This window comes from Megascapheus bottae, unplaced genomic scaffold (assembly GCF_031878675.1).
Source record: "Megascapheus bottae isolate mThoBot1 unplaced genomic scaffold, mThoBot2.hap1 HAP1_SCAFFOLD_378, whole genome shotgun sequence".
Taxonomy (NCBI): Eukaryota; Metazoa; Chordata; class Mammalia; order Rodentia; family Geomyidae; genus Megascapheus; species Megascapheus bottae.
In genome coordinates this window covers 51,658-74,260 of record NW_028327399.1, presented here as the reverse complement: position 1 = coordinate 74,260, position 22,603 = coordinate 51,658, and the positions used below count along the sequence as shown (strand labels likewise).

At 52.8% G+C, this 22,603-nt stretch overlaps 1 protein-coding gene across 1 annotated transcript; it reads right to left on the bottom strand.

The window, feature by feature from the left end:
• Positions 1-1,035: 1,035 nt before the first annotated feature.
• On the bottom strand, positions 1,036-1,773 carry Sox14 (SRY-box transcription factor 14). The gene has a single exon (XM_090327525.1). The coding sequence runs from the start codon at positions 1,771-1,773 to the stop codon at positions 1,036-1,038; it is 738 nt and encodes a 245-aa protein (XP_090183651.1).
• Positions 1,774-22,603: the final 20,830 nt, after the last annotated feature.

Genomic DNA, 22,603 nt, shown 5'->3' with positions numbered 1-22,603 from the left:
CGTCTTGGTTCAACAAATGAACAGAGTCAGGAGGTAAAATCTAGGTACACTTCCCCTCCCCCATCCCTCCCCTCAAGACAGCATCAAAAACATTGATGAGCGTTTACGATGATTTTATTCTTTAGAAAAAAAATGGTTTGTGTTGTTACTTTCTACTTCCTGACTTCCTAACGCCCCACTCCTGGCACTTGGCGCGAAGGTAAAAAGTTAGCACTGTGTGACACAAAGTCAGGGAGCTGTGTGGGTCTTCCACCCCTCTTTTTTTTTTTTTTTAAGCAAGCTGTATCATAGCATGGTTTTAAGCAGAAGTATTTTGCTTTCTGTAGTTTGGAACTTTTAAACCTCCTTTGCTGAAACACACACACACACATACACACACCCCACACACACACGGATACACACATACACACATGCTAAGCAAATAACACCTCACTGACATCTGGCCACACACAGAGACATAGCTAACTTTTTGTTTTCCTTCAAGGGGAAACGAAAAAAAAAATATATGCATATTCTAAATATCATCACACCAGGATCTGGGAGTGTTCTGCGAGTCTTAGAGGCCAGCAAATGGGGGGGGGGCATAAATAAAGGAAAAACCCAAAACCACAAAGCCCCCAAAACTGCCTTTTTTTTTTAAAGAAGTTTTTGTTGTCGTTGTTGCTGTTTTTGTCCAAAGGGGGTACAGTTGGAGAATGACTTGGCGGTGGGGGAAGAGTTGGAATAAGGGGTCAGTTTGTCATCCAGTTGGCAAGTTTCTGGCACACGGCCGCACCTTGTGGAAGGGGGGGGTCTGCAAAGAAGTGGAGGGGCGCGGGTGCTGGTTTTCCCTTCCCCGGGGAAGAGGTGGGTGGAGAGGTGGATCAGAGTCTGGGGGCGGTGAGGGGGGGCGTTCAGGGCTGACACACAGGCCTCAGAAGATGGGGTGCAGACCCTCTCCACAGCCTCACCTCCCAGGCCCCCCTCCACATTCACACACGTCCAGGCCACCTCCCCACCCCACCCCTGCAGGTCCGCGCCACGCTGGGCGCGCGGTTACATGGCGGCGGCGTGCGCGGAGGCGTAGGGGTCTAGGCCAGTCTTGGTCATGCCGGGAAAAAGGATGTAAGCCACGGGGGGCTGCAGGGTGGAGGCGGACCAGGCGGTACAGTTACAGGGGACCACGTAGCCGGGGTTGGTGGGGGACGGGTGGGTGTGCGTGTGCTGGCTGGGGCAGCCCAGGCCGCTGAAGGCGCCGTTCTGGTAGCCCAGGGTGGAGGCGTAGGGCAGCGCGCCCGCGGCGGCGGCGGCCAGCGCGTGGGGCGCCTCGCCCATCTTCTGGATGGCGCCGGAGCCGAACTGCGCGGGGTCCAGCAGGGAGTAGGGCGCCGCCGAGGCGGGCGGCAGGAAGGCGCGCGCCTTGTCGGGGAGGTTGAGCAGCCCCTCGGAGGCGCCCACGGGCAGGCCGGCCGCCTTGAGCGGGTCGGCGGCGTCGCCCAGGTAGGGCAGCGGGAAGACGTACCTGTCCTTCTTGAGCAGGTTCTTGGGCTTGCGGCGCGGCCGGTACTTGTAGTCCGGGTGCTCCTTCATGTGCTGCGCGCGCAGCCGCTTGGCCTCGTCGATGTACGGCCGCTTCTCCGCCTCGGACAGCAGCTTCCACTCGGCGCCCAGCCGCTTGCTGATCTCCGAGTTGTGCATCTTGGGGTTCTCCTGGGCCATCTTGCGCCGCTGGCCCCGCGACCACACCATGAAGGCGTTCATGGGCCGCTTGATGTGGTCGGAAGGCTTGGACATGGTGGCCCGGCGGAGGCGCGCGAGCCTGGGGCGCACGTCGGTGGGTCCCGTCCGCCTCGGCCGCTCCGTCCGTCCGTCCCCCCCCACCTCTTCTCCACGCGGTGCCGGCAGGAGGGGGGGCGTCCCCCCGACGCGTCCGGAGCGTCCGAGCTGGGGCGGCGGCGGGGAGGACGGAGGAGGATCCACCCCCGGCTAAGCCTCGGGCGTGGAGCTGCCGCCCATGCCGACGCCGCCGGGCGAGCGGGCGAGCGAGCGGGGCGAGCGGACGGGGCGTCCGCCCGGGCTTCTCTCACCGCGACGTCTCCGCGTCCTGGGCGGTGCGCCCCGGCCCTGCGCGGGGCCCCGGGCTGCGGCGGCTCCGGCTGCGGCGGCTCCGGGCGGGGACTGCGGCGGGCGGCCGGGGGCGCGGGGGCCGGGCGGGCGCGGAGGGCGCGCGGGGCGCGGGGACCGGGCGCAGCCGGTGAAGTTCAAAGGCGAGGCGGGCCGGACGCCGCTCGCGCTCTGACATAAGCGCGGGGCGGCGACTCCCCAACCTGGGCGCCAATCGGCGGCGGGGGAAGGCGGGGTGGGGGGGGCGGGGGTGTACCTGCCGACTCGAGGGGGGCAGGGGAGAGGGAGAGAGGGAGCCCCCCCTCTTGGGTAAGGGCTTGGCCGAGGCGCCAGGGGGAGCGGGCGGGGCTGCGGTGCGCAGAGCTCCGGGACTGGGGGGTGATCTGGGCACCTCCATTTTCTCCATCCCCGCACCTCCCCGCCTCCCGGCTCTTCCGCACCCCCCACTCGTGCCAGGGAAAAACGAGGGTTTCCGAATCCGCAGACCCGCAGCAGCCGCGGGAAGGGGTGGCGGCGGGGAGAGCCAGGGGGGAGCTGGGGCGAGGGGCGGGACGGCCTCACCCCAAATGCGCGCGCGGGCGTCTTCACCCCCACCCCGCCGTGGTTTTAGAAAGAGAACAAGAATAAATGAAATCCGGGTGAGAAGGCGACACAAAGTTTGCGCGCCAGGCCGCTGGGTGATGTTGGGTGGCGTCCTGGCCAGGCTGGCCCGGGAAGCTCCGCTTCCGTCCGAGGAGGGCTGGGGTCCGGCGGTGCGCAGGTTCGAATCCTGCTGGGAAGGGTGGAAAGCCCCCGCCCCGGCGCCGGAGGCGCGCTGTTTCGTGGAGAGAAATCGGGTTCACGCGTCCAAGCCCTGCCTCCCTCAACTATTGCAAACTGGGCGGCAGCCGGGAGGCCTGGACAGGGCGGGTGGGTGCAGGTCGGACCCCGAGGCCCTGGCTGGCTCCCCCCGCCTTGGACACCCTGTCCTCGTTCCCGGAGTCAGAGGGGCTCTCTTCGGGGGAAGAGGACGAAATCCACCGGCTGAGCCACCGGAGGAGCCGCCGCCGCCGCTTTCCTTTGAATAATTGCCTGGCCGGTGTGAAACGCCCCGGGGTGGGGGATGTTTATTAACGGGGAGCCGCCGTCCCGGGCCCGGCAGGACCTGCCTGCGGTCCGGGCTTATTGGCTCCTGTACCAGCCTCTCTCTGGAGGACTGGCCTGAAGTACAGAACTGGGGCCTGGATGGAGGTGAATGGGGGGGGGGAGGCAGGCAGGGGGGAGGTGGGTGAGTGTGGGGGGAGCTCTTTCTTTAGCACCTGCTGGGTGGAGTTGGGGGCGTCTGTGTCTTCCTTTGATTATTCGAGAGGTGTGGGGTCTCTAACCAGGAGCGCTGGCTCTTGGGGGCGGTGAGTCTCCCCTCCCACCCCCCAAAATTCCCATTTTACAGATGAGAAAAATCAGGTGTAGAGAGAGACATCATTGGCCAGAAGCGACGGGGTGCAGGGGAGAGTGAACCCCTGAGTCGTGATGGGTCAGGTTTCTCCCCACCGATTAAAGCACCGGGCGCCCATGTCAGGGTTTGATTCGGGGTGCTTCAGCTGCAGATAGGTGGACCCCCAGAGCCACCGAGAACCCACCCAGGAAGGCTCTTTTCTCCCTAGGTGGCTGAGAGGGTGGAGTCTTTGGGGAGCTGCCTCCTCTTCCTCCCCTCCTCCGTCCTCTCTCCCCTCTCCCTCCTCCCCCTGCTCTCCCCCCTCAGTGGACTTTTATTTAGCTTTGAGGGTGTGTGGGGGAGAGATCTCTGGAAAGGCTGATGAGAGTCTTCTCTCCAGTTAAAGTAGGGGTTCCATGCCTCAGCCCCTGTACTTAGTTCTGGACAGGAGTGACTTATTCTCAGGGTCTGCCAAGGGATTTGGGGGTGGGTGGACGGCTGCCAGCTGCTGTTGGATTCCAATTCTACCAAAGCATCCCCGCCAGCGCTGGGAATCACCAGTAGTGCAATCTCATTATAGAGATGTCCAGGGATGCCCGGGTGTGGGGGGGAAGCCCTACCCCTTGCCTGCAGCAGAGGGGAACAGGGCACCCAGAAATGCCCTAGGCTGGCTCTCCTCCCCGCCCTGATTGCGACGTCTCTCCACAGCTTCCTCCTCCTCTACCTGCTTCGCTGCCCCACCACTGACCTTGAGTTAGCCTCCAACAATGATGATGATGATGATGATGATGATGATGATGATGATGATGTTAAGAAAATGGCTTTCCTCCTCTTCTGCCTCCCTCTCTGCCCCATCACCGCCCTGGAGCTAGCCAGTGATGATGATGGTGATGATTTGGGGGGACACTGGCAGGTGCAGAGCAGCTTGTGGGCAGAAAGCCCTGACTTCCCTCAGTTCACTGACCCTCCCGTGCCCAGAGAGCCCCCCAGGGGAGCCTGGGGAGATTCTGGTTGAGAGACTGCACCTTCCCGCCACCCCTTCCCCTCTCCCCCTCAGTCCAGCTGGCCTGGCTCGCCAGGGGTGTCCTGTGATTGAGGGACTGACCCGTGCAGCTTGCGGCCGGTGCCCGGCGTTGGCTGGGGGTGCTGGGCCCCCAGGGCTCAGCAAGGCTGACGACCGACTCCCCCACCCCAGCCTGGCGAGCAGCCAGGCCTCGTAGTCAGCAGTTTTGGTCACAGCCAAGAATAGGTGTGTTAGGGTAAATCCTGCCTCTCCACTCCTCCCTCCATCTTCTTCCCCTTTCCTCCTCCTCCTCCTCCCCCCTCTCCCCCTGGTCCTCCTCCTCCGCGTCCTCTCCCCCTCCTCCTCCTCCTCATCTTTACTGCCTCCTCTTTTCCCTTCTCCTCCTCCTCCTCTACCACCTCCTCTTCTCCTTCTACTAATCTTTCTCCTCTTCCTCCTCCTCTTTCTCTTCTTCCTCCTCCTCTTCCTCCTCCTTCTCTTCTTCCTCCTTCACCTCCACTACCACCTCCTCCTCCTCTTTGACTCCTCTTGTTCTCTTCCTCCTCCTCTTTCTCTGTTCCTTTATCTCCATTGCTTCTTGTTTTTTCCCTTCTCTTCTTCCTTCCCTTCCTCTCCTCCTCCCTTTTACTTTTTGCACTCCCTCTCTCTCTCTTCTACTTCCTCTTCCTCCTTATCCCCTTCTTTTCCTCTTCCCCCCCTCCCTTCTCTCCCCTCAGTCCTCCCCTCCCTCCCTGCCCTTCCTCTCCCCCTCCCTTCCCTCTCTCATTCCCTTTGCTCCCCTCCCTCCCTTCTGTCTCTTCCTCCCCCTCTCTTCCCCTTCTCGCCAGCTCTGTTTCTTTTCTCCCCCTAACTCTTTCAACTCTTCCTCCTCTCTCCCTTCCTTTCTCATCTGAACTTGTTGTCTTCCTCCCCACACTTTCCTATTCCACTCCCCCTTCCCTAGACTTCAGTGGATGCCTGTGCTGGCCACGTAGTCCATGCCTCTGGTGGCTGCGTACACTGCACGTTTGGGTGCTCAAACTTCAGTAAAGTTTCCTGCCCAGGCCTCACAGCCCCCCCACCCCGGAGAGACACCCCCACTTCTGCCCCCCCACAAAAAATACCACTGCCCAATGCCCTGGGGACTGAGAAAGGGTGGCATGTGTCGTGGCTGGAGGAAGGAGGCTTAGGAGGACGGGGGGGGGGGGGGCGGGGGGTGGAGGAGAGAGCGGAGCCAGCCAGTGGGCACCTGTTCCAGGGAGAGGCAGGTGGTTGGGGTGCTGGCTAAAGGCCCCTCCAAGAAGATTGAGAATGTGGAGTCACAGACCTGTGCCAGCTCCTGGCATGCCAGCACCAGGGTGTGTGGGGTTCCCTTTATCCCCTCCTCAAGAAGCCTAGGAATAAGACAGGGGGGTCACAGCTGTGGGCAAGTTCCAAAGCCATGGGCGTTGGTTAGCCTGGCCAGCCCGAGTCCGCCCTCACGGGGAGGGGGGGCGGGTGGGACTGTCCCAGCATTCTTCTCTTCTGCGAAAGGGAGGGAGGGAGAATGTTAGCCAGTGAGTGCCCTGAGGATGAATAATGCCCAATGGTTAGAGAACCAGGAAGAGACGTGTGCGTATACACACATAATATACACCCGCACATATGCGTTAGATATGAGTGCGTGCGTTTGTCTTTAAGAATAAAAAGCCAGCGCGTGTGAGCCCGGCTGCTGCTGCCTCGGGTTTTCCACGAGTTACCCCCACAAAGGATGCCACGCTGGCGGCCTCTGCCCCCCCAGCCTGTCTTTGGATGCCCACCTCAAGTCACCAACTTCAAACAGCTGGAAATAGTTGGGCAGCTGTGGGTGTGAGAACGGGCTGCCCGCTCTGACGTCATCACGTGTAACCCCAACTAATCTGAACCTTGAATGTGCTGAGCAACGCATTGGGATATTGGAATATTGAGCTGGGGGCCGAGGCCCACAGGGGTGCCACGACGGAAACATCCAAACTTAAAGCTCTGTGAGGTACCTGGCAAGCTGTCTCTCCTGAGGTGGGGCCGGTGTTGGGGAGACAGCCCCTCCAAATGTAGGGGTTTAAATACACAGCGCTGAGAGCTGAGTGGGATTCTGTGCAATGCTCAGTGACTTCAGAATCTTTCCGTCCTGATTGGAGCCAGTTCTCGACATAATTAATTGTTCAGAGAAGAGCATCTCGTGCCCTGACCTCCTCCACTCGCCCGCCCCCTCCTCCATGCACCCCGTGTGCTTCTAGGATTGGGTTTGTTTGTTTTTTTTTCTGTTGTGGAATCAATAATGCTTTAGTTATTAACTCCATGCAAATACTCAAAGTGGAGCACGCCAGTACACGGCTACACGTCTTTCCTCCTTTGTAACTATTGGCCCATTTTCTGTTTGCTGTGTCGGACATAGTAGAAGGTAGCATGTAGGGGAGGGAGGGAGAGAGAGGGAGAGAGAGAGGGGGGGGGGGAGGGAGGGAGGGAGGAGGGAGCAAGGGAGTGGGAGATGGAGCAAGACAGACAGACAGACACAGAAACAGACTCATAGAAAGACAGACACAGGGAAAGAAAGAAGTGGAGAGAGAGTGTGAGGGGCGGGGCATGAGGAAAGGGAGAAGGAGTGGGAGATATGGAGAGAGATGGAAAGTGGGAGAGGAAGAGGATGGGAGAGAGACAGAGAGAGAAAGAGGAGGAGAGAGAGGGAAAGAGAGAGAGGGAAAGAGAGAGAAGGAAAGAGAGAGAGGTGGAGATGGAGAAGGGGAGGGGAGGAGGGTGGGGGGAGGATGGGAAGAGGGAGAGGGAAGGGATTGAGGAAGTGGGGAAGGAGGGAGAAAGAAAGAAGAGAGCGAGAGAGAGCCAAGAGACCCAAACTGGGTGTGGCAGGAGCATTTTCTTATTCTCCACGTATTCCCAAATACATGTCTGAAACTCCAGCTGGTACTGATTCCTGCACAGTCTCTATACCCTCTCCTAAACATGAAGACAAACTACCAAAAAAGCTTAATTACAAAATCAAGCCTAACCAAGAGACCACTGTGGAGCAAGCAACGGTGACCAGAGGAATAAGTGAGTCTCTTATTAAGTGCAATGCCGGCTGTGGTTGAGTGGACAGCACAGAAGGCTTGGGAAGGGCAAAGGGGCAGTGCGATTTCCCTCATGACCCCAGAAGGGCCTTCACCACAGCACTTTACCACAGCTCATCTCTTTGGCAGACATTACAGGTGAGGGGCGCTGCTGTATAATGAATCCACTCTCTCAGTCACGCTGCCATTCATAACGTGGCATGGGAGAAGGCAGAGCTATCCAGAACGAATTGCCTTTTATGGGTCCCTGCTTTCTCAACACTGTCATGTTGGAGATTCTGTTTCTATTCCCATAACTCTTGGCGAGGGGGGCTCAATTAAATCATACTTGTTAGCCATATCAGGCAACTAGTACAGTGGTTGGTTGGTTGATTGATTGATAGTGTTGGTCTTGGGGTTTGAACTCAGGGCCTAGGCGCTGCCCCTGAGCTGCTTTGTTCAAGGCTAGTGCTCTGACACATGGGCCACAGCTCTACTTCTGGCTTTGTTTTTTTTTTGGGGGGGGTGCCCTGGCTCTGAGTTCAAGCCCCGTGACAAGTACACATGTGAAACAGAGCTCAAGTGGTATACATTCGTTGTCTAGTTTTCCTTAAACCAGCACGCCCTACCTGAGCTCATCACCACAGGTAATAACAACAAAGCTATGATGTCATCACAGGCAGCTATTGTGATTTTCTGTGCTCACTGACATTACAGTAGAAAAAGAAAAGAAAAAGCCAGCGCTGGGAATGTGGCTTAGTGGTAGAGTGCTTGCCTAGCATGCTTGAAGCCCTGGGTTCGATTCCTCAGTACTACATATACAGAAAAAGCCAGAAGTGGTGCGATGGTTTAAATAGTAGAGTGTTAGCCTTGAGCTGAAGAGGTCAGGACCAACGTTTAGGTCTGAGTTCAAGCCCCAAGACTGGCCTCCCCCCCCCCAAAAAAAAAAACAACCAGTGACATATTTCAAAAGATATTCAGAATCCCTATTGAAAGAGCTACAAAGTCAAAGGCTCCTCTTTGAAGCACACGTTTATGATAAAAGATCATTTTGAAAGTTATCTAATGATTCTGCCTAACAATGACTTGTTATGAGTTAAAAATGATACATATATATATATTTCTTTTTTTTCCTGGTTCAGAATTTGTTATCTAAAATGGTGACATATATCTTTTGAAATTATTGGGTTCAAAGGTGTTAGATTCCAGCTATCAAAGTTTCACAAGCCATACCTGTTGATGATTATAAAATGCTTCCTATATGATTGCCAGGGAATGGGGTTGATTTATGCGTATGGCTGATGAAATCTTGTCTCCGTGTATCTGTAGTCAGATTTTGGACCTGGACAAAAACTTTTAAGAGAGAAAGTAGAGCACTGTAACTCTGCTGTGTCAAACTGGTTTCTACCTCTCAAAGCTTTAAGAACTTCACCGTTTCAAAGCCACAGATTTCTCTTACCTGCAAAATGGGGACAATAAAAGTTCCAGCCTAAAGAAGGGTGAAGGGCTGAGGGAACACTAAAACCTTACCAGACACCCACCAGGCTGCAAAGATGATAATAAAAAGAAATAGATAGCCAAGCATCTAAAACAACGAAGAACAGTGTCTAGGGGCTGGAAATAGAGAATCTGTTTAATGGAGTGGGGCCGGGGTTGGGGGGGGGGGAGGAAGCCAGTGGAAGCAGAAGGAAGCCGCCTGTCGCTGTGCAAAGAAGGTGACAAACTTCTATAGCAAATCTGAGGGTGAAGATTTATACCATTGGGGAATGTCAGAATGTGTCCTGGCGAGCTACGTGAAAAATAAGAAGCCTTGTCAGCAGGGCCAGTATCAGAAAAGAGAGAAGACTGGGGCAGATTCTGTTACCTTACCATCCTCACACTCTAGATTCTGTGGCGTGACTTTTGATATTCCTTCTAGCGGGGGGGGGGGGGGGGGGGCTGGAAGCGATGTTTCTTATTCGCATTCATTCCCTGTCTTCACTGTAGATTGACTACAATTGGCTTGAGGCTTTCAGAAGGAAAGGGCAGAAGTACAACAGAAATGAAGGCCAAGAAACTATTGGCATGTTTTCTTCTTTTCTTCGATTCTGGGCCTTGAACTCAGGGCCTGGGGAGTGTTGCCTGAGCTTTTGTGCTCAAGACTATTGCTTTACCATTTCAGCACAGCTTCCCTTCCAGATTTTTGAAAAAAATGTAGGTGGTTCACTGGAGATGAGAGACACAGGGATTTTTCCCACCCAGGCTGGCTTCGAACCCCAATCTTCAGATCTCAGCCTCCTGAGCTAAGATGACAGGCATTAAGCCGCCGTTGCCTGGTTTTGTGAACTTGCTTCTGTGGACAAAAATAAATAAATAAATCGCTGTATCCTGTTCGTTAAGCTGGTCACCGTTCTGCCATCGCAGCCAGTCTTCCCTGTGTTTTCATCTAATAGTATCAACATTTTCAGTTTTGTTTCTTTTTTTTTTTTGTTTTTTAAATAGCTTTTAGATCTTTGGTCAATTTGGAATTAATTTTTCTCCGAGGTGAGAGATAGTGAGTAGCTTTCATCTATATTTTTGATGCCTTTGTCAAAAACCAGATGGTTCTAGGAATATGGACTTATCCCCATTCCCCATCTTCTGTTGCATGCCATCTATGAATGGATCTGGTTTTGTTACTGTAGCTGAGAGTGTGGTGTTGTGATACCTCTAAGGTTGCTTTCTCTGTTCGAGATTACTTTGGGCAGGGTCCAGTGGCTCACGCCTATCTCCTCTCAGGAGTTCAAGCCCACAACCAACCAAAACATAATAAATGCTAAAATTCACGGGAAACCACAAAAGACCCCAAATAGAAGCCAAAGCAATTTTTTTGGGGGGGTTGGTCATGGGGCTTGAACAGGGCCCAGGGCACTGTCGCTGAGTGCTTCAGCTCAAGGCTTCCACCCTACACCTTGAGTCACAGCCCCACTTCTAGTTTTCCAGTGGTTCATTAGAGACAAGAGTCTCATGGCTGGCTTTGAACCACGATCCTCAGATCGTGGCCCCCTGAGTAGCTAGGGTGACAGGCGTGAGTGTCCAGCAGTATTGTTTTGTTTGTTTGTTTTTTTAAATTCACATTTTGTGGAAAATGACATGAGAATTTATGGAGATTTTATTTTGAATCTGTAGATTGCTTTTGGGGGGATAGCCCCAATTTGCAATGTAAATTCCATGGATCTCTGAGTGTAAGTGGTCTTTCCATCTTCCAGTCTTCTTCAATTTCTTCCTTCCAAGTTTTTTCCTTTTTTTCTGGTTTGTGTTCATGGTAGTTTTTCTGGTTACTGATCCCTAGTTTTTATTCCACTCTGCTTGATAAAATACTTCAGGTGTTTAATCTTCTTATTTGTTAAGTGTTGTCCTTTATGTCACAAGATATCTATTTAAGTACATTTGATCTATAGCGTTGCTTAATTCTCAAATTTCCTTATGAAATTTTTGTGTGAATCTATCTGGGTGTCTTTCTCTCAATGTAGCTATGTATGTATCGTATGTATTTATCTATATCTCTATCTATCTATCTATCTATCTATCTATCTATCTATCTATCTATCTATCTATATCTAAAAGAACTCCAGTTGTACAGGCCATTAAATTTTGGCTTCACTTAAAAAATCCTGGGTAGGGCCCCGGACTGTGGCCTGGTGGTAGAGTGCTTGCCTAGTATACATGAAGCCCTGGGTTTGATTGGATTTCCATAGAAAAGCTGAACTTGGTGCTGTGGCTCAAGTGGTAGAGCGTGAGCCTTGAGAAAGCTCAAAGACAGTGCCCAGTTCTCTCTGAGTTCAAGCCCCAGCACTGGCAAAAACAAGCCTAGATATCATGGGGGACTAGTTAAAGCTGAACTGCCAGTCTGAAGTGGCTTCTCTGTAGCTCGAGTGGAGCAAAAAAAGTAGCTCTGAGATAAGTGCCCGGGCCCTGAGTTCAAGCACCAGTAGTGGCAAAATAAATAAATAAATGAATAGACTCAAAAATTCAAAAACCATCTATTTATGTACTTTAGAAAACTGATGCTGCGCTCCCCCCAGGTTGTTTTCCAGTGCACCCCTGGGGTAGAAGGGGCTCCAAGAGCAGCAGAGCTGAGCGGTGATGGCTGCAGTCACGAGCCAGCCGTCGTGCAGAGGTCACGGTCAGCCGCTGGGCAGCTGCGTCCGACGCTGACGGAGGACAGTGGCATTTATGGAGTGCCTGGCATTGTCCTTGGTCGTAATTGTTCCAGGAACGGGGCGAGTTCAGCACGCTCTGTCCCCTCCACACTTTTGTTCTGAACGATTCCTTTCCTTTCTTTTCTCTCAAAGGTCACTTTTTGGGGTGCCGTGGTTTTTCAAATCAGAGGAGGCTCTGAAAGGCGGGCTGTCCCGTCTCGCAGGAATGCTGATTTCCAGTGTGGTGCTGGGTTGTGTGTGGGTCTTGGTGGGTACAGGCAGTGTGGAGAGGCATTCCTTACACAGACCCTGCTGCCCCCGCCCCCAGAGCTGGGTCTGACATGGAAGAGCCAAGACGTCCTGAGATGCAAGGAGTCCATCGACCTTTCTCTCGCTGTGGTGTGAACCCCGGGTCTGGGAGCTGCCCCTCCACTTTCTTGCTCTACCATTTTGAGCCACAGAGCCACTTCTGGTTTTCGGGTGGCTTATTGGAGAGAAGAGTCTTAGGGACTCTACCACTAGGCCAAACTCCTGCTCCTCATTTTTTTTTTTTAAAGGAAGAGAAAAGTGCCGCTCAAAATCCCTGCTATTAGGGAGCCCGTGGCTCACGCCTATAATCTTAGCTACTCAGGAGGCTGAGATGTGAGGATCTTGGTTCAAAGCCAACCTGGGCACAAAAGTCTGTGAGACTCTTAGCCTGCACATCCCCACCAAAAAGCCAGAAGTGGTGCCGGGGCTCAAGTGGCAGCAAAAAAAGAAAAAAGAAAAAGGTCAGGAGCAGCACCCAGGCCCTGAGTTCAAGCCCCAGGTAGAGTTGATTTACAAACGGATGGAAGTTAGAACAGTGACACTACAGAGAGCCACGCATCTCTCAGGAATTTTCTAGTTCTTTAGTAAGGCCAGGGGTGTGGTGGACTGTCTAGATCAGAGGCTGTGAGGTGTTGAGGCAGAGAGGGAGGGAGGGAGGGAGGGAGGAGAGGGAGGGAGGGAGGAAGAGAGAGTGTCCACCACTGAGGCTGGCCTGCCCCGATACAGCCCGGTCTCCTGTCATCTCCTGGCTGGCTCTGTGGGCCTACTGCTTGGTAATCAAGTTCGCCCAAGTAGTCTTCTGGGCTTTCTGCATGGGCGCCCTCTTTTTCTCACAGGCCTCATCCTCTCCTCTTCCCCGCCCCCCCCCCCCGCCGCACCCCCATTCCACCCCCAGCTCACTCTCGCGCCAACACCAGATCCAGGCTATCTCAATGGGGATTTAGTTTAGCGATTTATTTTTATTTTTTTTTCTTCCCTAAAAGCCAGCAGGAGCAGAACTTGTTCCGTTAGGTTTTATGAGACCTTGTAATCTAATTTACTCCTATTTTACTATTCAATTTGTTTATCTGGATTAGATATTCTTAGAGCTAAACATGACAGCGCGATTTTCAAAGAGTATTTGATCTTCCCAGGGAGAAAGAGGAAAGGAAGGAGCAGAGGAGCGGGGAGAGAGAGACAGGGCTGCCTCTAAATAGATAGGGAGGGCAGGCATTATGGGGGGGCAGAGGGACAGACACACACACAGATACAGACACAGAGAGACACACACAGAAATACACAGAGATACACAGACTAAAAGAGACAGAGAGACAAAGAGACAGAGGGAGAAGGAGGTGGAGAGGGAGAGATGGTTTAAACCACCAGGGCTTGCTTAACTCTCTAAGGGCCACACAAGAGGCAGGCTATGAAAGTGTGAAATCTTTGAATGACACAAAGCAGAGAAGTTGTGACGTGAAAGTTGCTCCACTTTTATTCTCAGGCTGTCTTCTTCGTCTTCGTCTTCGTCTTCTTCTTCTTCTTCTTCTTCTTCTTCTTCTTCTTCTTCTTCTTCTTCCTCCTCCTCCTCCTCCTCCTCCTCCTCCTCTTCCTCCTCTTCTTCCTCCTCCTCTTCTCCTCCTCTCCCTCCTCCTCTTCCTCCTCCTATTCCTCCTCCTCTTTCTCTTCCTCTTTCTCTTCCTCTTTCTCTTCCTCTTTCTCTTCCTCTTTCTCTTCCTCCTCCTCTTTCTCCTCCTCTTCCTCCTCCTCCTCCTCCTCCTCCTCCTCTCCTCCTCCTCTTCCTCCTCCTCTTCCTCCTCCTCTTCCTCCTCCTATTCCTCCTCCTCTTTCTCTTCCTCTTTCTCTTCCTCTTTCTCTTCCTCCTCCTCTTCCTCCTCCTCTTTCTCCTCCTCTTCCTCCTCCTCTTCCTTCTCTCTTCTTCTGACTTCTGAGAGGCAGATGACCAAACTGAATTAGTTGTGCAACTATTTATCAGGAGTTTTGGAAGAGCAGAAGGAGACAAGGGAGAGACAAGGAGAGGCTGGGTGAGAATGATGGATAGGAAGAAATGCCAGCCAGGCTGGGGCCTCTTTGCTCTGTGTGTGTGCATGTGTGTGCGTGCGTGCAAAGCAAGGGTTGCCTGTGGGAGGATTTGGGAGGAACTTCCCACAGCCAGAAGTAGTGAAGCAGGAAGCCAGCCTCCGCCATGGGCATACCTGAGGTGTGAGCTGGCAGGGACAGCCAGCAAGTGGGGTGGAATCGCTAGCGTACCCAAGGGGACAGGACTGGACAGGGATGTGTCTGAACCCACGGCCTTCTCTGTGAAGATTAAGCATGCTGAACAAATGAGTCTGGGAATGAATGAAGCCATAGTTCTTTAGATTTCTTTATTTCTTGGGTGCTGGTTTGAACTCAGGGCCTGGACGCTGTCCCTGAGCCCTTTGGTTGGAAGCCTAGGGCACCAATGTTTAAGCCATTGCTCCGTCATCTCCAGCTCTTTGGCTGGCTGACAGAAATCACTGTCTCACCCGGGCCGGCTTTGACCTTGGATCCTCAGATCTCAGCCTCCTGAGAGGCTGGGAGGACAGATGTGAGCCACAGGCTCACGCCCAGTCCTTCCATCTTTACTTCAGAGGTTAGGCTGGGTCATGTGCCAAAGCCCCAGTTCTCCTGCAGGGAGGAGAGAGAGGGGTGATCACCCCACCCCGCCCTTCTCCCTCTCCCCTGCTCCCCAGGGGAAATCCCCACCGTGGAAGGCCCTGCCTTTGAGCCTGGCTGGAGTGCGGTGACCCGCATCTGTGGCTCAGGCCTGTTGTTTCTAGTTACTCAGGAGGCTGAGATGGGATCAGGGCCCCAGTTCAAAGCCAGGCAGGCCATGCAGGAAAAGCTGTGCGATGCTCATCTCCAATAAATCACTAAAAAAGCCAGACGTGGAAGTATAAGCTCAAGCAGTACACACCAGCCTTGAGTCAAACACCAAGAGGCCCGGGCTGGCGCTGGGCTTCAGGCCTCTCACCCTCCCTCCTCAGAAGGCTGACACCTGAGGCTCGTGGTTAAAGACTCTCATCGCCAGTGAATCACCAGAAAATAGGAGGTGGCACTGAGGCTCAAGGTGGTAGAGCAGTAGCCTTGAGCTGAAGAGCTCAGGGACAGCTTCTAGGCCCAGAGTTCAAGCCCCATGACTGACCAAAAAAAAAAGAAAAAAGCTTCAAAAAACGAACAAAAAACCAACTCAGAGACAGCACCAGGCCCCGAGTTCAAGCTCAAAGATTGGCACATGCACATGCACGCGAGCGTGCGCGCACACACACACACACACACACACACACACACACACACACACACACACACACACACACACACACACACACACACACACACACACACACACACACACATATGCGATCAAAACCAAAAAGCAAGTAGCCGGAATCAAAGATGACTTTGTTTTTCTGGAGTGTATCACTGGCTATTGTCCCTGCCAAACAAAGCCTTTTCATTAGAGTTCCTTTTAAAACACTATCTCCCCCTCCTCTTTTATTTTGCTTTGAAATAAGCTGGGCAACAATTAATTTCAGAGAGAGAGAGAGAAAGAGAGAGAAGAAAAAGAGAGAGAGAGGGAAAAAAAGAATTCAACAAGGATCTGTGACTCCTCTCAGGTTCTATGACGGTAATGAAAATCTATTTCTCTTCTCCTTTGTATCCCCGATAATTTAATGCCCATTTTATTAATGGTCTGAAATAATTACGGAACCCTTTGTGATTCTCAAGTATGTTTCATTTAATTGTTCGGTAAATGTCTAATCTCTTCCCCCATCTGAAGCTGTTATGGCATGAAAATTAACAATTATACAGCAACGCGCCCGCGTCCATAGAAAGCAGTCCAGATAACTCGACATATATAAATCATTCATGAATACAATTTCTGAAAAGAGACGGAGGGGGAGGGAAAAAATTGTGTGGAAAATGACATTGGGAAGTCAAGGGCCTGAGCCTGTGAAAAGATAGGAGCACCTTTAAAATTTTTTTTAAAAAGCTTTTTTTCTTTCGTTTTTTTTTTGGGGGGGAGAGTTATTATTATTTTATTAATTGTGGAGGTATCACTGCCCCCTCCCCACCGAGACCCTTTCTATGAGCCTGACAGATATTTTCAGAATTAATTAACTGTTCGCTCTGAGGATAAACTGTTCATTATCAAATTCCTCCCCACCGCTCCCTCCCACACCTCTTTCTTTTTTCTTTTCCTTTTATAGTTTTTCTTTCTTTCTTTCTTTTTTCCTCTCAGCCTTGCAATTACACTCCCTGCCTGCACAGCTACCCAAATGGGAAAAGTGCTTTTTCTTTCAGGCCTATTCACGTCTCCTCTTCTCCCTTTTGTGGGATTTAATAGCCACGCCGATGGGCTCGCGCTGGCACGCTGGACGGTGAGGTTAAGTTTGTTGTCTCAGCACTTTACACACGGAGGAATTTCTGTCACTTCTACCCAGTGAGCGGGGCCTCCCGGGCCTGCTCAGGAGCTCAGACCCTCTCGCCTTCCACCCGGAGAGCCAAGTCCTGCCTGCGTCTGTCCTGCTCTGCTCTGACTTGTTCCCGGGCTTGACCACAGGAGCCCCACTTGTGGTGTGCTTTTCTTTTTGCTTGTTCCATGGCTCATGGGAGATCAGAGTTGTGCAGCCTGCCCCGGCCCCAGCTGGCTTTTGCGTTTTCATCTTCAGATCTCAGCCTCCTCAAGAGCTGAGGTGACAGGCGTGAGCCCCGGCCCTGCATCTCTTAAATGCAGCCGTAGACCCCATGTGTACGTGCACACACGGCATATGCACACACCTGGGCACACACCCTGCACGTCACATGAGCTTGGTGGTTGCAAGAGTCATCAAACTTTCTCACTTTGCCATTTTCTCCCTTCCATTTTCTTTCTCTCCCCATGCTTCCCCCGGTCTCTCCTGTCACCCTGCCAGAGCCCGGGTGACAGGCATTGATGCCACATGCAGCTACTGGTTGAGCAGGGGTCGTGTGTGTATGCTCAGGTGTGTGTGTACACGTGCGCATGCGTGTCTAAGCTGCACCTATTTTTAAGGGGAGCTCAGTGAGAGGTAAGTTCCTTACATGCTCCACTGCATGTAATCATTTAATAGAGATTTCCGAGCGGGGCGGAAGTGGTGTCTCATTGGAGGACGTTTTTAAGCCCCTCCTCTGGGCAATGTTCATCAGAGCTGTGTCCTCCTGTGCTGAGTTTTCTCTTTACGAGGGGTACAGACAGATGGTTCCAGAAGCTCCTGGTGATGACGGGGCGGATGGGGTTCAGAGTTAGGGACCATCTCACCCCTGGACACCAGAGGCTGGTGCCTGGGGACGGCCCTGTGTGTCTGCTCCATTCCAGAACCTTCCATAACCATCAACCCCAGGGAGGCTGAGAGATGGTTTTTTGTGTTTTTTTGGTCATGGGGCTTGAACTCTGGGCCTGGGCGCTGTCCCTGAGCTCTTCAGCTCAAGGCTACCTCCCTACCCCTGGAGCCCCAGCCCCAGTCCCCGTTTTCTAGTGGTTCCTTGGAGAGAAGAGTCTCCTGCTTTTTAGTGCCTGGGCTGGCTTTGAACTGTGATCCTGAGATCTCAGGCTCCTGGGTAGCTAGGATGACAGGCGTGAGCCATGGCGCCCAGCTGAGGTGCTTTTAAAAATCCCAGTTTGAAATTCCAGTGAGCACTCGCTTTTGTGATAAGGCCATTTATTTTTTTTTTTAGTTCTGCAATGCCACGACGGCTCACACCTCAAAAGGCTGAGCTCTGACGATCATGGTTCGAAGCCAGCCTGGGCAGGAAAGTCTGTGAGATGCTTATCTCAGACAAACCACAAAAAGCTGGCAGTGGCACTACGTCTCCAGTGGTAGAGTGGCCGCCTTGGTCCTGGTCGGGGGCTTGAACTCAGGACTTAGGTGTTGTCCCTTCTCTTTATCACTCAAGGCTAGAGCCACAGGCCTGCCAGTCGGGGTGACCCGATTGACCTTGAGGCCAAATTGGTGACCTGGACAACAGGGGACTGGAATGCAGTGAACCTTCCACCCCGGGCCCGGGATCCAGTCTGTCTATCGCCGGAGAGCCTGTGTGCGCAGCGCTGCCCAACTGGGTTGTTCTAGAAGCGTCTGCAGCTGGGACCCAGCCGTGTGGCCTTTCAGTGGAGCTGTGGCGTCTGCCCCTCGTCTGGCCCTGAAAATGGGGGTCCCAGGACTTGCATGCAGGCGCCGCAGGTGTTCTGTCCCCCGATCAAAAAGTCAGCAGTGGATTTGGGCACATCACACATTCCCATGGGCGACCCGAGGGACCGTCACCTCTGCTGCTCCTGAAGGGAGAGGGGCCCATTCTCCTCCTTGAGCTTTTCTTTTTCTTTTTTCTGCTTTCTTCATGGTTTGGGCAATTATTGACCAAGATGATATTCGAGACCCACATGTTTAACTCTCACACCGTAGCCTCTGGGGGCCGTGGTGGAGTCTGCAGGGATGTGTGTTTAGGAGAGAGGTAAAGGAACAAGGGGGGGCAAAGGGAGAGGAGGGGAAGAGAGAGGGAAGAGAGAGGGAGGTCAAGACTCTCACAAGTGGACAGAATCCGCCTGTGAAGGAAAGATGGTGGCTAACAATGGATAAGTGAGCTGTAGAGCTGGGGGAGTGCGCGACAGGAAAGAGACGGAGAACCGAAGCTGGGGGGGGGGGGCTGGGAGGGCAAAGATCACCATCTCTAATCGGAGCTTGTGGCCGGAGCGATTAGAGGGTATTAGGGTTCTGTCAAGGCTGACAAACACTGCCCCAATTAGGAATTAGTTCCACGAGCCATCAGATAGCAGGCCCTGCCCCTCCTCACACACATCACACACTTAATCCAACACACGCAGCTCCGAGCTAGGCCTCTGTGTGCCATCAGGGCCCAGACGTGAGCTCCGGTGTCCTCTTATATATCTATATCTATGGCTATATCCATATCTAAAATACCAGTATTGTGGTATATGCAAATAACTGTCCCTAAGAATGCACACGCAAGCATTGCAAAAACTCATCCCTACCTCTGTCTGGTCCAGCATCAAGCTTTAAGGCATAAATTTGTGTTAATTTTTATTTTTACCAGTCTTGGGACTTGAACTCAGGGCCCCTTGCACTATTTCTGAAATACTTCTCCTCCTCCTCTTCCTCCTCCTCCTCCTCCTCCTCCTCCTCCTCCTCCTCCTCTTCCTCCTGTCAGTTGTGGGGCTTGAACTCTGGGCCTGGGTGCTGTCCTCGAGCTCTTCAGTTCAAGGCTAGCACTTTACCACTTGAGCCACAGCGCCACCTCCAGTTTTTCTGGTGGTTCATTGGCAATAAGAGTCTCATGGCCTTTCCTACCCAGGCTGGCTTTGAACTGTGATCCTCAGATCTCAGCTTGCTGAGTAGCTAGGATTAGAGGTGTGAGTCCCTGCGCTTGGCTCGCTGTGGTTATCATTGTTGTGTCAACTTCCCCCCACACGCTGGCCTGCCCTGTGAAGACATGTTCAAGAATGCCTGTAGTCCTGATTTCCAGACAGCTCTTCTGGTCCTGGCTTTGTGCATCTGGCACGGCTGAACAATTGTCCAGTGGCCCACTGGCCTTAAGTGAGTTATTGACTCAGCCAGCGCCAGGCCTGAAGGGGCTGCAACGAATACCTCACTCTACCAACCTGGGACGGGGAGGGATTAAGTTATTGAGGGGCTCACGGAACCCTGAACATCCTTGGCTTACAATGTGACATCCCGTGCCACTTTGTGACTGACCCCTGAGTTTTCCATGTGAGATCCTCCCCTTTGTGTGTGTGTGTGTGTGTGTGTGTGTGTCTCCCCCCTCCCTCCCTCTCTCCCTCACCTGTGCTAATCCCCAGGCTCATAGGACAGGATGGGGTGGAGACTTTAGCTTTGATTTTTGAAGTCCCTTTTCTCCTCCCCTAACTAAAAGCCCAGTGCTTTTTTTTTTTTTTCAATATTGCATAGACATCAAAGGAAAAGAAAAAACCCAGCTCAAAACCTGGTGGGTTCCCTCGAAGGCCGTGCTGGAGCAGTGTGGATGGGTGGGGGGTGGCATGCGTCTGGCTGCAGGGTGGCTTTGGATTGGGGAGACCTGGGTAAGGTTCATGTGCATTCCGAAGGCTGAATGGGGAGGGCGGGCGCGCGTGTCTGGTTCACCTCCATGTTTGTTTGTTTTAATTCTGGGGGAGAGAGGGGAAAAAACACCCGCCATGGCTCACACAAAGTGCTAACTGAGCCTTTCTTCCCAACTCAGACCCAATATGATTTCCATTTGTGCATTGGAGGAAAAGCAAATTAGACAGAATTTCATCCTGCAGCTTAATCACCATCATCCTAAACCCTGCGCACTGAGGACGCTCCCCTAGGTGGTGTAATCATGGAGGGCAGAAAATGCGCTTTCCTCGTCCGTGGCTAGGAGCGTGTTGGGGGCCCTGGCGGGGTGGCGGCCGTGGGGAGGCTGTGGACAGCACCGTGGACAGCTCCTCAGGTCTGCTATTTTTTTTTTTTTAAACTGGGTGGTTGGAGAGAATGAGGACGAAGCTAATGCAAGGCTGGTTGTAGCTTGACACACTGAGTTCCTAAATTGTTTTTGGGGGGGTGGAGATGAGGGGGTGTCTCCGTGGTAGGAGAAGATGCAAACTCTTGATTGTTTTGGCATGGGTGGCCGCTGCTGTCACCCTAGCTGCTCAGGGCGCTGAGATCTGAGGATCCCGGTTCAAAGCCAGCCTGGGCAGGAAAGAAAGTCTGTGACACTCTTTATTCCAATGAAGCACCGAAAACCACAAGTGGAGCCGTAGCTCAAAGCGGTAGCCTCAGGCCAAAAACGCTCAGGCCAGTGCCCCCCACAATCCCCAAATTGTCTTCAGGGCCCCTGTGCCACATGACTTTGAAGGCCAAGAAGCAGCCGATTCCTTAGAGAAAGCAGAAGGGAAACAACCAGGAAAAAAGAAAACAACCAGCCTTGTAATTGTTGTTTGATTGCCCCAGCTACTGAAATGGCCAGAAAAGGCCCCTAGCGGGTTCTCAAGTGTTCCTGCTTCGAGAATTCTGCCATTCCTTCCATGTTTGTGGTGATTTCTCCAAGGCACTTGAAAGTATATTTTAGATTTTATAAAATATTCAGAATCAGAAAAAAATCCAGGGCCGGGGGGGGGGGCGGGGAGCAGGAAGGGGGAAAGTAAGCAAGGGTTCTAGTGTCTTGGGGAACTTTTTTTTCTTCCCTTTCTCTCTCCCTTCCCCCTCCCTCCCTCCTTCCCTTTTCCCTTCCCTTGCTTCCCCTTCTCATTTTCCTTTTCCTTTTCCCTCCCTCCCTCTCTTCCTCCCTTCTTCCTTCCTTCCCTCTCCCTCTCTTTCTCTCCCTCCCTCCCTTTCTCTCTCTCTTTCCCTGCCTCTCTCCCTCTTTCCTTCATTCTTCCCCTTTTCCCCTCCCTTCCTTCTCTCTCTCTCCCTCCAAGTCTCTCCTCTTGTACTATTTTTTTGGTCAGTCCTGGGGTTTGAACTCGGGACCCGAGCACTATCCTGAGCTTTTGTTTTTGTGTTTGCCCAAGGCTAGCGCTCTACCACTTGAGCCACACGATCCACTTCTAGCTTTTTGGTGGTTAGTTGAAGTTAAGAGTGTCACAGACTTAGCTGCCTGGGCTGGCTTTGAACTTTGATCCACACATCTCAACGCCCCGAGTAGCTAGGACCATAGGCGTGAACCACTGTTGCCTGGCTTAAAGCCTCGTTTTCTGAAAAGCATTGTAAGCGTCTTTTCTGTTCTCTTTTTGGGGGTCCTTGGGTTTGAACTCAGGGCTTGAGCTCCCCCATGCTTCTCAGTCCCTTTGGCTTTCGTGACAAGGCTTGGGCAGCATGGCTACACTGCAGACTCCCCAGCGCAAGGGGACTCAGAAATTAGGTTTTATTCATACCTCCAGGGAAGTTTCCCTCATTGTGGAGAAGCGCCGTGAATAATAGTAACTTCTAATGGGGCCGCTGGAAAGCTTAAAGTGTAATTAGAAACCAGCTGAAGTAGAGAAAACGCAGATTTCCTTCCCTGGACGACGGAACCACCAGTCCAGAGCCCTGGGAAGTGAAAGAACAGCTTTGCCATCTTTAAGTCTCTGTCCACTTCTCCCCTGCCCTGGCCTGGTGTCTCCCTCCCTCTTCCCCTCCCTCCCTGCATACCTTCCTGTGTGTGTGTGTGTCTGTCTGTCTCTCCAGGCCTAGATGCTGTCTCTGCTTTTGTGCTCTACTACTTGAGCCATAACAACCCTTATGGGGTTTTTTTTTTTGCTGGTAATTGGAAATATGAGTCTCATGGACTTTTCGTGCCCAGGCTGGCTTTGAAGCATGATCCTCATACCTCAGCCTCCTGAATAGCTGGCATTACCGGTGTGAGCGACCAGTGCCTGGTTCTCTCCCTCTGGCCCCCCGCCCCCATCACCAGAGACTGTCAGTCTGTTCCAGTGACCCATGAATTCCACAGTTGGGAATGTCTAGCAGAAATGGTGGTTTGGTCCTGAGATAAAAGAATGAGACTCAGCTTGAGGGGGAAAAACAACCTGCAGTAAAAGTAG